The sequence below is a fragment of the Arachis hypogaea genome, chromosome 10 (genome assembly GCF_003086295.3).
Source record: "Arachis hypogaea cultivar Tifrunner chromosome 10, arahy.Tifrunner.gnm2.J5K5, whole genome shotgun sequence".
Taxonomy (NCBI): Eukaryota; Viridiplantae; Streptophyta; class Magnoliopsida; order Fabales; family Fabaceae; genus Arachis; species Arachis hypogaea.
Genome location: NC_092045.1, coordinates 72970984 through 72983984, shown reverse-complemented (window position 1 = coordinate 72983984; position 13001 = coordinate 72970984). Strand labels below are relative to the sequence as shown.

The 13001-nt window shown below is 39.6% G+C and overlaps 1 protein-coding gene across 12 annotated transcripts; it reads right to left on the bottom strand.

The window, feature by feature from the left end:
* Nucleotides 1–3407: 3407 nt before the first annotated feature.
* On the bottom strand, nucleotides 3408–9752 carry LOC112715670 (uncharacterized). 12 transcript variants are annotated; one of them, XM_025767458.3, is made up of 16 exons: nucleotides 9073–9752; nucleotides 8463–8513; nucleotides 8150–8386; nucleotides 7682–7780; nucleotides 7527–7582; nucleotides 7242–7353; nucleotides 6977–7156; nucleotides 6387–6656; nucleotides 5853–6065; nucleotides 5576–5782; nucleotides 5369–5494; nucleotides 4905–5195; nucleotides 4721–4819; nucleotides 3968–4482; nucleotides 3862–3894; nucleotides 3408–3726 (listed from the first exon to the last, which is right to left on the bottom strand). In XM_025767458.3, coding segments are annotated over exons 1-16 (2634 nt in total). In that variant the 5' UTR covers nucleotides 9217–9752; the 3' UTR covers nucleotides 3408–3725. The 12 variants fall into 12 exon arrangements, with proteins under 12 accessions (XP_025623243.1, XP_072061005.1, XP_072061006.1 ...); XM_072204904.1 differs by having other exon boundaries at nucleotides 3817–3894; nucleotides 8150–8380; nucleotides 9073–9618; XM_072204905.1 differs by having other exon boundaries at nucleotides 3825–3894; nucleotides 8150–8380; nucleotides 9073–9618.
* Between the last annotated feature and the right edge of the window lie 3249 nt (nucleotides 9753–13001).

Sequence of the window (13001 nt, the reverse complement as noted above, 5' to 3'; positions counted from 1 at the left end):
GGGGTTGCGGTTCAGTACCACATATGTTTTCCTAGATGTTTTCTTCATTTACCGATGCGTCCAGATAAAATCAGGCATTAATACATGGACATAATGTTAGCTGTTATATATTATTATAGTATAATTTGTACTTATCGCGATAGTATAATTATATTAATTAAAAAAGCATATGTCCTATTTAACTGGGAACACATTACAATTTCCTCCATAATCTTGCTATACACCAACACTCTCTCGGTATTAAAATTAAAAAGTTCACTCGATAACAATTTATATTGGGAATTAATTCTTCACAAAAATTAATTCTAAAAATATAATAAATTCATTGAAATTAATAGTGGTGAATACGACAAATGTTATGTTATTACTTTTTTATTTGTTGGTGCAAGTACACCCCTATTCCTATACCTAGAGTCCCTGCACCCCTACTCCTAAACATAGGGTCCGCGTGCAAATAAACCTCGACTGCTGTTGCACCATTCTAGTTGCTTTATTTGTTTACTCTTCCATTTCTTAGCCTCCAGGTGAGAGAAAAACCCATAAATTGTATTCCACCATCAAGCCTAACCACCTCTCCCTCTTCAAGGTCTACCAAATCTCCTCTAACAGTTAGATGGCAATGCGAACAGAAGGTGGGTGGTACGTCGTCTTTAGAGGGAGGATACCCGGAATATACCCCAACTGCGAGACGGCATCGGCTCAGGTGGATGGCTTTCCACGGAACCTGCTTCGTCGTTACCGGAGTTACCAAGAGGCCGCGAACGCCTGGAACGACTACTTCCAGGTGACTGCATCGCCTGTTCTGGGGCTGAGCAGCGAGCTCCCGCCGGAGTCAGAGTTCAATCGATTCGTTCACGGTGGACGGCACGATACGACGGTGACGACAACTTCGCTTGTTCCAGGGCTGGGCAGCGAGCTCCCGCGGTGGTACCAGGTGCATCTGGTAAGCGAAAATGTGTTCTTGCGATGCCCCTACGTCTAGTCACTTGCGTCGGTATCAATGTGTTGCTAACAAAGTTACATCACTTGCAGCCAGCACATCGATTGAGGACCTACAACAGGCCGTTGCGTCGATCGAGTACCGTGTATCCCAGATAGAGAGAGAGAGAGAGAGAGAGAGAGAGAGAGAGAGAGAGAGGAACTCAAGACTCAACTGGGAGAAATCATACGGCAGCTGGCCGACATTTTGATGGATAGGTAACGTCCCAGGTCTTAGGGGTCAGCGCAACAACAGGATGGAGACACCGTAAACCGACCCCTCCCCCGCAATGTATGTAACTGGGGCGGCCCATGTAACTGAGAACGAGCTGTGGTATTGTACTGTTTAGGTCTATTTTTTTTTTTGGGTGGGCCTATTAGCTAATGCCGTTGTGAAATACTGACTACTCGATGCGAAGGTTATGCGTGTGAGCATTATCTTTAAAACATAGTAATAATGGATCGTTCCACACATCCGTTTGCATTACGAATGTAATAATTTGTGTATAGCCACATGCTTAAGCTGTATCATCATCCAACGAATCCTCCATACCAGATCAAACTCAGGATTCTCCAAGCACAACAACAGAAACACAATAAAAATATATTCCATATGAGGATAATCATGCGTAAATTCCAAACAAAATAGCTTATAATGCTACACAGATACGAGGAGAAGCATAAAGCCATAAACAACAAGATTAAACAACACACATCAATAAGTTAATTGCTTTGATTTTACAAAGTAACAATTTAATACTGGCTGTCCTTCCCAACGAAATAATTTAATTTATTCCTTTACCTTTCCAAAAAATAAAAGAGGTGCATTAGTATTTTATTGAGGTGAATGCTATGGTGCCTTTGAGATTATACCTAACTTACCAAAAAGGCAAATAGATAATATTTAATAAATTTTAAATATTTTACCTTTTACTTTAAATATTTTATATTTTACCTTTAAAAGTAAGTTAGGTAATTTAGGCACCATAGTAAAAGGCACCATAGAACTCACCTTTTATTGAATAATAAAATCTACTTAAAAAGCCACATCAAATTCTGCTTGTTAAAGGATAGGTATTCATCCTCAACCAATCATATTGCACGAATGCAATCCCTGGTTCAATTGAAAGAATGGAAATGTTAAATATTACAGAGTATTTTAATTATTATATCCTAAAGAAATTTAATTATTTAATAGTGTTGTTAGATTGTTCAGCAACTAATTATATATGTAACAACTAATTTGATGTTCCTCTTTTTTTTGTTTAGGTCCTAGGTGTTCTTCTTTTTCTTTCTTTTTTTCGGCCTTTCGGTGTTCCTCTTCTTTGTTCACCCATGTTACATTTTTTTTTTTAGTTTTGTAAACAGAACCATACCCAACAGTTGAACCCATCATTGGTTTTAGAAAAAAAAAACTTATAATCTATAAGCCCATCCAGATTGAGCCAAGTCCAACCAGCAGTGTTCCAACTTGACCCGCCCCGATTCGAAAAGAATTCTACCTCTCCTCCGTCATTCTCTAGCCCACCATCACCACGCCACTTGGATCCTTCCTTCTTGATTGTCTCCGGCAAAGCCATACGTCTACCCGAAACAATACTCCTTGTCATCAACAGCGATAGAAACTCGTTCCGGCAATGACACTATGCATATCGTCATCCTCCGATCCAATGATTCGCGACAGATGCGCATTCGGAGAGTAGGTAGCTTTGCAATGATTCCGCGAGGGGGTGGGGTGAGGGGAACTTCCTGCAACTCCATTGATGGTCAGTGACGGAAATGTAAACATCCGCGCAATTCTAGTATGCGTCAAACGACGTCAACAATGAAACTCCTTCTTTCCCAGCCCAACCCCATCGTCTCTGATTAAACGTAACGCAGAATCATTAACTTCAAATAATTCAATTTTAAATATCGTTAATTAATTCTACATAAACCCAGATAGTTTTCAGATCTAACAAAAATAACCAGCAACAAAATAAATTTATAAAATAGCTCCTCTGACACAAGATATTCATTAACCAATCAAAGAAGGAAAGACGAAGGATGATCTCTACCATTAGATTAAAAAAATGAGAGAGATCCTACAGACAGCATCGAAAGGCGCACCGATCAACCGAAGATAAGTGTGCTAGATAAGTGCTATGCACACTGGTGTGCCAAAGATCTAGAAAGACTACTCCATTTGAGCTATATCATTAGCGAAATACCTTAAACAGTTGAACCCTACTAAACTATAGATTCATGGGGTTAAAAACTGACATTTCACTCCGCCAAAATAAACGTTTGCAAAATCCACCAAATCATTAAAAGTTTAAACTCACTGCACAATTAAAATTCAAAAATAATATATTTTGCCAAAATTCATAATAATCCAGGTTTCTTAAACTACAAATAACATTTGTACGGATAAATGAGGGGTTGCAAACTGAATTAAATAAACTGTCCATTAATCTTTCAAGCATTCACAAAAATAATCGCACAGTTATGCGATGCAATTGTGTGCGCAGCAATATCCCAGGATGAGGCCCCACATTAATGAAAGCACACCAAAATGATATAGCAGGAGAAATAAATTAACTACAGAAAATGGAGACAGGACCATATTTTAAATATCGATTTTATCGGAACAGTAGAATGCTCCATCCATGCTTCAAAAGAAATTCTCCCACAAAACCCAATAAGTATCACCATACTCTTTTCATCCGCACCCACACGAGACACCATAGTCTCCCCTCTTGACGTTTCCTGTCATCACAACAGTAATAAAAATTACAAACACAGCATATATTGAATACACAAAATTAAAAACCCGAAGATAGTGAGAATGGTACACACCACAATACCATTCTCATCATATTAAGCACCAGTAAGAACACTCACTATCTTCGAGAATGGTACACAGCACCAGTTGCCCTGTCATAAAAACATAATTAGCAAGATTTCAGTGCTCAAGGTAATCATCACAGATTGAGATAGGACAGCAAACCTGGCCTGCTGTTTTGAAGCGAAATTGGAAACTGGCCTCCCATTTGCCGGGCCTGAATTTTGGGCATTGTTCATACCGGTTCGGTCCAGGGTTACACCATTGCCAACAGCTAATTGTACACCAGACTGAACAGATGGGCCATCCTTTTCCCGAGAATCCTTAGACTTGGTCAAAATTTTGACATTTGAAAGGCCTCCCGCAACACCAAAGCATGCACCATTTGATTGCTGATGCTGCGTTACTGATAATTTTAGAGGATCATCACCCATATTCGAAGAGATAACAGCATAATCCTGAAAAGACTTGTCAGTTTTGATATTTTTGGAATCAACTGAAGGAACTTTCTTCAGGCGATAAGTGTTAGCCATTGGTGTAACAGCCACAGTAGGCATATATGAAGAACGAGGGGATGATGCTGCAGCTGCTGCAGCAACTTTGGCAACAGCGGCATTGGCAGCTACCATCTTTTGTGCTCCTTCGCGAAGCTGAATATAGTCACCCTCAATCATAAATAACTGAAATTATCATAACAAAAATCTGTCAGCCTGTATGTAAAGTAGATTATACGCCACTATGCTGGACAAGTCAAATAAAGTTATGGAATGCCAGAACTTTTGACAGAATTTATTTGCACGTGTTTTGCTCCCTGGTTAGTGTAATTTATTCATCCAACCACACTTGAATCTAACTGAATTCTGTCAAATTCTGGCTGATTATTTCTAGCTGCAAGGCATTTAATACTTATGTGCTTACTTCAGGATGGCTAGCAACAAAATCATCCAGCTTTCCATACTTTTTCTTGTAATCATGCCAGTGCAGAGGAGCGAGCATTTTACCGAGTCTGTTAGGGAGCTGTGTTTTAAACATAAATGCAATTTTCGTCAGGACAGAAAACCAAACATATAACATTTAAAAGTCATGATTATTGTTCACTAACTGTTGAACTGATTCGAATCCGGCCACCAGCTGGAATAGTGCGAACAATACTAGCCAGCAATGATCTTTCATCAATTAGAGGACTTTCCATAGGCTTTGCAATTGTAGTTGATGCTGTCGGGCCAGTGGAGGAGAATGCTTCAGGCAAGACTGAATCAGTGATGTTGCTATGTACCATATCATTGTGAACTGCATGGGCTGTGACAGGTGATGCATTTCCAGCAGAACTTGCTGCCTCTACCAACAATACTTGGTCATGTCCCTCACTAGGTAACGTCACAGAATTCTTATCCTACACAGTAGAAAAAGTTGGCTTTAATTTCCTCATCTACAACAGTATCTTGCACAAAGACATCTTCACATAATCACAATCACAATCGAATAACAATGACTTGCTTTAAATATATCCTTAGGTTTGACAAACAGAATTTGAACGCAGCTCAAACAAGAAATGTATCGTCTAACCTTAATTTCACCATTAGAGTCAACAGAGTTCAATCTTAAGGCATCGGAGAACTGTGACGAAATTTGTCGTAAGCTATGGTCTTGCTGGGTAGCAACATGTTGGCCTTTATCAACTGACTGAAGAACCTTCAAAAAGTTCACACTAATTGTCAGTATTTTACAGAACTCATGATGCAAAGTAAATAACAAATTTCACTTCTAGCAAACCTGTGTTTCCGCAGTAGAAGATGAAATTACAGATTGAGTCTCCTCATTTTGGTGGATGTGAGCATCCAAATAGTCTCCATGAAGAGCTTGTCCATTAACGGGCATTTCATAATTAAACTTAGCATCGGATCTCATCATACTCTGATCAGTTTGGGATGCAGAAGGATCATCCTGCATCGATACCTGTGAACCCTCCGAGACAGCCTGCTGGAACAAATACACCCGTAAAGCCAAGAGCTAAAAGTACAAATGACCAAATATTTGGATTTGTCAATACCTGTTGATTTTTCCATTGCTGCATAGGTGACAATGCTGCCAGTGGGTGGAAGTGGCCAACATGTGATTGAGGAACTTGTGATGCAACTGAATTTGGCACTCCTTGTTGATGCATGACAAACGGATGTAATGCAGTCACCTGGCCAGGTGGAAGGTATGAAGGTGGCACAAGTAGGGAGGATGGAGCCATAGCGACACCAGCAACATGATCAGTCTACAATATAAATCCATCAGAAAATCAAATGTCAAAAGCGAAATATTATTACAGTTCCATTTTCATCCCAACCGCTATTGTGAAAACGTGTTATCTATCATCTATCATACTCTTAACATTCAATAGACAAGAGAGCATACATGTTCATCAGTCAACAAAAGTTTAAGCCTCCTGATAAATAATGGGACATAGCATTAAAAGAAATGTCTGATATATAGAATATTTCAATTGATACAATCACATAACAAAGATCAACTTATTCTGCTGATGAAAAGGAAGTAAATAACTAGCAGTTTAAAGCTAGAAATTTTGGCATCCAACCTGGACCGAAGCATTGCCACTAGATGCAAATGGAGGAATATTATCTGAGCTTTCATTTGGAATAAGACCATTATTTCCACCTGAAGCATTGCTTCCATTCAAGTCGAATTGGTTTCCGTTTTCCTGTCCAAACTGAGTTACATTCTTTTTTGAATTCATTTGGGACATTTGTGAGTCCTCGTGGTAAGTGCCACTCCTCTCCCTTGCATCAGCTAGCTCAAGCTGTAGCTGCTGGATAGCATGCAAATGAAGTCTTTCCATCTCCGCAAACTAGTGCCACCAACCCAAAAACAAAAGTAACATACCAAATTATTTAAAGTGAATAAACATGGACCTAAAAACAAAGAAACTACTATAAATAGAGAATATTGAAAGAATGACAATCTTCTGTTTCAGCAATGCCTGCTAATGCCATAATGCATATACACTAAAACCAAACCAAAAAAGTATAAATTAAATAGTAAAGATGCATCTCATCAATGTCAATCTGAATAAACAAAACTACAAAATAATACATTTTGTCAGTAAAAAAAGAAGTAAGGAACACAAAAAAAAAAATATTTTAAGCAAAGAAGGGATTGCTGATAAACCTGTCTCTGGAAACCCATCCAGAGCTGGTTATACTGCTCTGTACGTTCCCGCAATTCAGCCTGCAATGTCTGGTTTGTTGTTGATTGGAAAACATCCATCTCACGAACACGGTTTATCCAAGCTTGGGCTTCTCTCAATTGTTCATCTTTATACATTAGGGTCTCTTGAGCTACTCTGTGCTGGAAATCACAGAGAAATGTAAAGCAGCAACTTTTCTAATAAACTTTTATCATAGAAACAAAGCACACAATGTAAGCATCCTACCTGTTCCTGCAACTCAATAAGCTGCCTGTCTTTTTCTTGAATATGTTCTTGAAGATCATGTATTTGTTTCATATGCTGAGCTCTTTCAGCTTCTGAATGATCACGCTCCCTTCTGCAAAGATTTTATCCATTGAAGCATATTGAAAGTTGAGAATAACATGATTGGATAATAACCAATGTGTCATTTTTCCAACTAAAAACACAAGAGCTCCCATACACATGGAAGAGTAACAGTTATGTATATTTTCATGACAGCAAAGTATATACAGAGAAGGCAAAGAAAACCTGAAAGTTGCTAGCTCTTTGTTTTGCTCACGAAGAAGGTCTTGCTTTGCCCATGCCTAGCAAGCAGCATATGTGAAAAGTAAGTATCGATATTATAATTTATAAACCGGAAAAAGTAAAATATAAAAAGTGAGGAAAGAAGAATCACAACAAACCGCTTCATTGTCTAATTTAATGGTGTGCAGTTCTCTTTCCTTCTCTTCCATTTTCCTTTCCAATTCATGAATTGTACGTTCCCTCTCACAAAGTTGCTCCTGCAGCCAGTTAAACATGTTTTAGAACAGAATATCAACTAGTGCATCATGAGAAGAAAAACATGTAAGCTAATAAAAAAATAAATGTTTGATCAAAATCAAAAGAATGATACTTTTAAATTCTGAGGAAAAATGGAAACTATGTTAAACTATTGGCAATGTAAAACTTGATTACAATTTGCATTGTAAAAAATCCCATGAATAATACATAAAAATTGAAAACATGATTACAGCAAAGTTTTTTTTAACATTGAAAGAGCATAATTTAAAACCAAAAAAAAACATTGTGTAAGGATAACCTAAGCTCAAATTTGCAATGCATATAGACTAGTATTAACACATAAGATACATGGATGTTTAAACTCGCACCTGAAGCTTACTGGCATTGTTAACGTGTTCTTTGAGTTGAGCATCATAGCTGTTTCGTATTTCCATTATCTCAGTTCTAGCAATCATTTGAGCTTTCAGTTCGATCTCCATTTGCTGTAATTCCTGTCTTTGCCTTACAACACCATGAATCTGCTGCTGCAAAATATCATTGTCTATCGTTCCATCCACTGTTATCGAACAGAAATCGACATCAAGAGGCTCTCTTCCTTGCTGCACCTTGAAAAACAGGTGGAAATTATCTCCAAGTTCTTAACTCCTAAAATAAAAGCAGCTTCTAAAGTCATCACCTTACCTCATAAATGGTTCTCTCATCCGATTGCCCTACTTTTGAGTTGTCTAGCTCCTGCAGGCCAAACATATGCCCATTATCAATCAAACAAATAACAGTCAAAGTGATAAAAGTTCTCACACCACACACAACCATACGCAAAGAAGGCAATCAAGCCCAGCAATGGTGTTGACAAAAACCAAGACCAAAACCCAAACTCAGCATTCAGCACTGTCGCTATGTCAACCTTTAACAACAATTATATGAGACAACATTCTATCAGACATTAGAAACGTATAGGCCTTGTTCCCTCTAGATAACAAATAACATAATAAACAATTGAATATAAATAAGAACTAGAAGTCGAACATTCAAGTATTTAGAACTTAGATGCTTCAGTGCACTTGCCAAAACTAATGACCACACTATCCACCATGAAACACACCAAACATCTGTTTTCAGACGAGAAAAAAAAGGACTACAGCATCAAAACACGTTGCCAAACCCTAGCAACAAAACAAACAGAAGGATGGAATCATCTCCTTTTTTTTGGATTTAGAACAACGCTTATATTCCAGTATCATTCCCCTAAACCACAAACACAATGCGAGGTGTTGGCACACCACATCAGTACCTCGTCCTCAGGGTTTCTCGACGAATGATGGTGCTCGGAAACAGCACGCCATTCCTTGCGTGATGGAGGTGGCGGTAACTGGAGAGAGGCGCCGCGAGCAGCAGCGGCGTTGGCGGCAGCCGCAACGGCAGCCGTGGCCTCCATTGAAGAAGAAATCGCGAGGGTGCCCCCACGTCTGCACCCTGTGGGTGACTCTCAGTCGAAGAAAAAAAATTGAAGAAAAAGGAGAAATCCCTAACCCTAGAATTTGAGAGATCGAAAAGAGAGCGAAAGAAGAAGTGAACGGAGAATGAATAGGGGAATTGAGAGAGAAGAAAGGGGGGATTGAGAGGGTTTTGGAGGGACGAAGATGATTAAAGACTTAAAGTGCGTTGAGCTAAACAACACTGAGAGTCTTGTGTGTTTTCTTTTGCGGGATGAGAGTCAGAAAGTGGCACGATGATTGGCTGTGACGAATTTCGACCGGCACGGTGCCGATGCAATTTATAGGGATTTTCTCACTCCTTGCTTCTGCTTCCATCTGAACTCCCTCCCCCACGCTTTCCCTCTCGGGCGTGGATCATACGCTCTTACTTATTTGGGCCCTTTCATTGGGCCAAGCCCCATTTCATTATCTGTAAGCTTAAGAACAGGCTTACAAGACTTCAGCCCAAACACAAAATGAAAAAGATTTCCAGAGCTTTTCGGCTTTTGGGTTGGGTCCATCATTTATACACAATAGGAGCTACAAGTGTGCATGGACCAGATTGGGATTGGGTTTGATGAGACTTTAACCTGATCCGAATATTTCATCGGATCCATCCTAAACACCTAAAATCCAACCTTAACTAAAAGAAAATTAGTTCTCTGACCGAGTTGACTGAGCCTCAAATTTTCTTATAAAAAATCATTTAAAAAACTGGTGAACCAACAAAACCAGATGGGTTTTTAAATCCTCCAATTCACTACTCCCTTTTTAAAACGGCACCATTTTGAGACCCAAAAAAAATCCAACAGTCAGTAGAACGTCATAATCCTCTCATTTTTATTCTCTCACAAGTCATAAAATTTCCAAATTTCAATGAGAAACTATAATTTTATCAGAGCAAATCAGCCACCATCAGCCCCACCACTATCGGCATCGACAATGACAACTAGCGGTTGCCATCCTCGCCTCTCGAGGGTCTGCTCTTCTCCTAGCATCGCCAAAATGTCGGTTTGGAGTTGCTGTTGGTGTTGTCGTCTCGATCCTCTCTCATCGTCAAGCCCAGACTTGTCCTCGTCATTGTCAGCTGCCCTGAACTCGTCATTTCTGTCCGTGATGAGCTCGTGGCATCGCCATCGTGAAGGGTTGTCGGTTGTCTTCTCTTCAAGATCTCTCTGTCTGTCTATCCAAGCTCTTTCCCTTTGTGTCTGAGCTCTCTCCCGCTTCGAGCACTCTCTTTCTCTCTCCCTCTCCCTCTTTGTCCGAGTTCAACATTTCTCTTCGAGCTCTCTCACTTTTTTAGCTGAAATTGATGATTCAAAGAAATGGTTGGTACTCTCAGCCTTCTATATTATTGGGTACTTGGGTAGAACAATCCAAGCTATAGGTTTCTTCAATTATTAATCTAAACAACCTGGGTTTGAATACTTTGGTTACTGTTCCGAGGGTTACCTGAAACTGGAGGTCGATCTCGGACGAGATCTTCTGTACTAGTCGGTGCTAACGTGTCCGGCTGGTGGAAGACGACCGGAGCTGTCGCGTCTGAATTATTGGACTGACTGCACTGCTGATCCCTTGTCACCGAAGGGTGGGGGTACCTGCAAGGGACTCCGATGCTTAAGTTAGCAAGGGTATTAAACAGGTATTGAGTAGAATCAGAGTATAAGTTATACCTGGGTGCTCCAGTGTATTTATAATGGTGAGCAGTGACCTTCTGTGGATAAGATAAGTTAGTTATCTTATCTTATCTTTATCTTTAAGTGAGGTCATCTTATCTTCAAGGGAACCACCCTTCTCTCTGTAGGCTTGGGCTGCCTTAGGATTTGGGGCGTGCTCCTCTATTTGGGCCCTTCTTTGGGCTTTCTTGGTGACTTGGCCGAGCCCTTAAGAAAGAGGTCAGGTTGTCCTCACCTGAAAAGGTCGGTCGCTTTGTCTGTCGAACATCCCGGGTCGGACAGCTCGACCCAGGGTATGAACAGTGCCCCTGCTTGAGCTCGGTCTTCTTTTTTGAGGTCGAGTCCTTGACTTCGATCCTTCTTTGGTGAAGCCGAACTCAAGCATCTCGTCGATTCCTTTGTAGCAGTTTTTGAATGTAGAACGTTTCCTCTAAAAACGCGCGCTTTTATATCGGCGCTTTGGGAATGTGCGAGGGTTTAATGCTTTCATTAATTTTAGCATTAACTGCCCCGTTTCTCTTTGGCTCTTTACTTTGATTTTGAAAACCCAGAAACGGTTTCTCTCCTTCGCCCTTTTCGTAACTTTTTTTCTCCGCTCCCTTCGCTCTCTGTTTTTCGTTTGCGCTTCTACTTTCTTGTGTTGCGGCGTTAGTGCACAAAATTGTGATCATCAATGGCGCCATCAACATGGTACGCTCAATTGCAATCTCAACTCTTTATCACAACTTCGCACAACTAACCAGCAAGTGCACTGGGTCGTCCAAGTAATAAACCTTACGCGAGTAAGGGTCGATCCCACAGAGATTGTTGGTATGAAGCAAGCTATGGTCATCTTGTAAATCTCAGTCAGGCAGGTTCGAATGGTTATGGATGATTTATGAATAAAGCATAAAATAAAGATAGAGATACTTATGTAATTCATTGGTGAGAATTTCAGATAAGCGTATGGAGATGCTTGATAAACCCCATTTGTAGGATTTATCTTGTGCTTGATTTAGGGGATTTTATAACCTTTTACCCACATTTATCCATTGAAATAGCATGGTTTTATAACTTCTCCTTTAATTATGCTTAAGAGTGAAAACATGCTTTTTAGGACTTAAAATAGCTAAATCTAATTCTCCTTGATTCCATTAGATGCCTTGATATGTTTGCTAAGTGATTTCAGATTTAGGAGGCAAGGATTGGACCAAGGGAATGAAGGAAAAGCATGTAGAAATGGAGAATTCATGAATAAATAAAGGAAACGCAAAAGCTGTCAAGCCGACCTCTTCGCACTTAATCGACCAAAACTTGAGCTACAGAGGTCCAAATGATACGATTCCAGTTGGGTTGGAAAGCTAACATCCGGGGCTTCGAAACGATATAAGATTTGCCATAGTTGCTATACGTATAAGGATGCGTACATGCACTGTACGCGTACGCGCCGTTGGTGCACGTGATTCACTTCATGAAAACTCGTGGCTAGCGAATTTACAAGCCTTGTGGGCCCAATCTAACTCATTTCTGATCCTATTTAAGCCAAGGATTGAAGAGGGATGGACAAGTTAGTTACCATTAGTTTAGTTTAGCTTAGTTTAGTAGTTAGAGTTAGTTTCTAGAGAGAGAAGCTCTCACTTCTCTCTAGGATTAGGATTAAGATTAGGTTTAGTTCTTAGATCTAGATTTTAATTCATCTTCTTCTACTTCTATCCTCTTAATTCCTTGTTGTTACATTCATCTTCCTCTATTCTCTTGTTGTAATTTCCTTTATGTTGTTCTTGTATTTTGTTGTAGATCTACTTTTGTTCCTTCCTTTCTCTTTCAATTCAATTCAAGGTAAATCATAATAATTGTGTTCCTTTTGATTTTTTGTTGTTAATTCTTTGCAATAATTGTTGTTAGATTTTGTTCTTGTTGTTGATTTACTATGCTTTCCTTTTATGCCTTCCAAGTGTTTGATGAAATGCTTGGTTGGATTTTAGAGTAGAATTTTATACTCTTGGCTTGGAAAGGTAACTTAGGACCTCTTGAGTTACTAATGTCCAACTGATTGATGATTGGGAGCCATTGACTCTAGTTCTCACTAA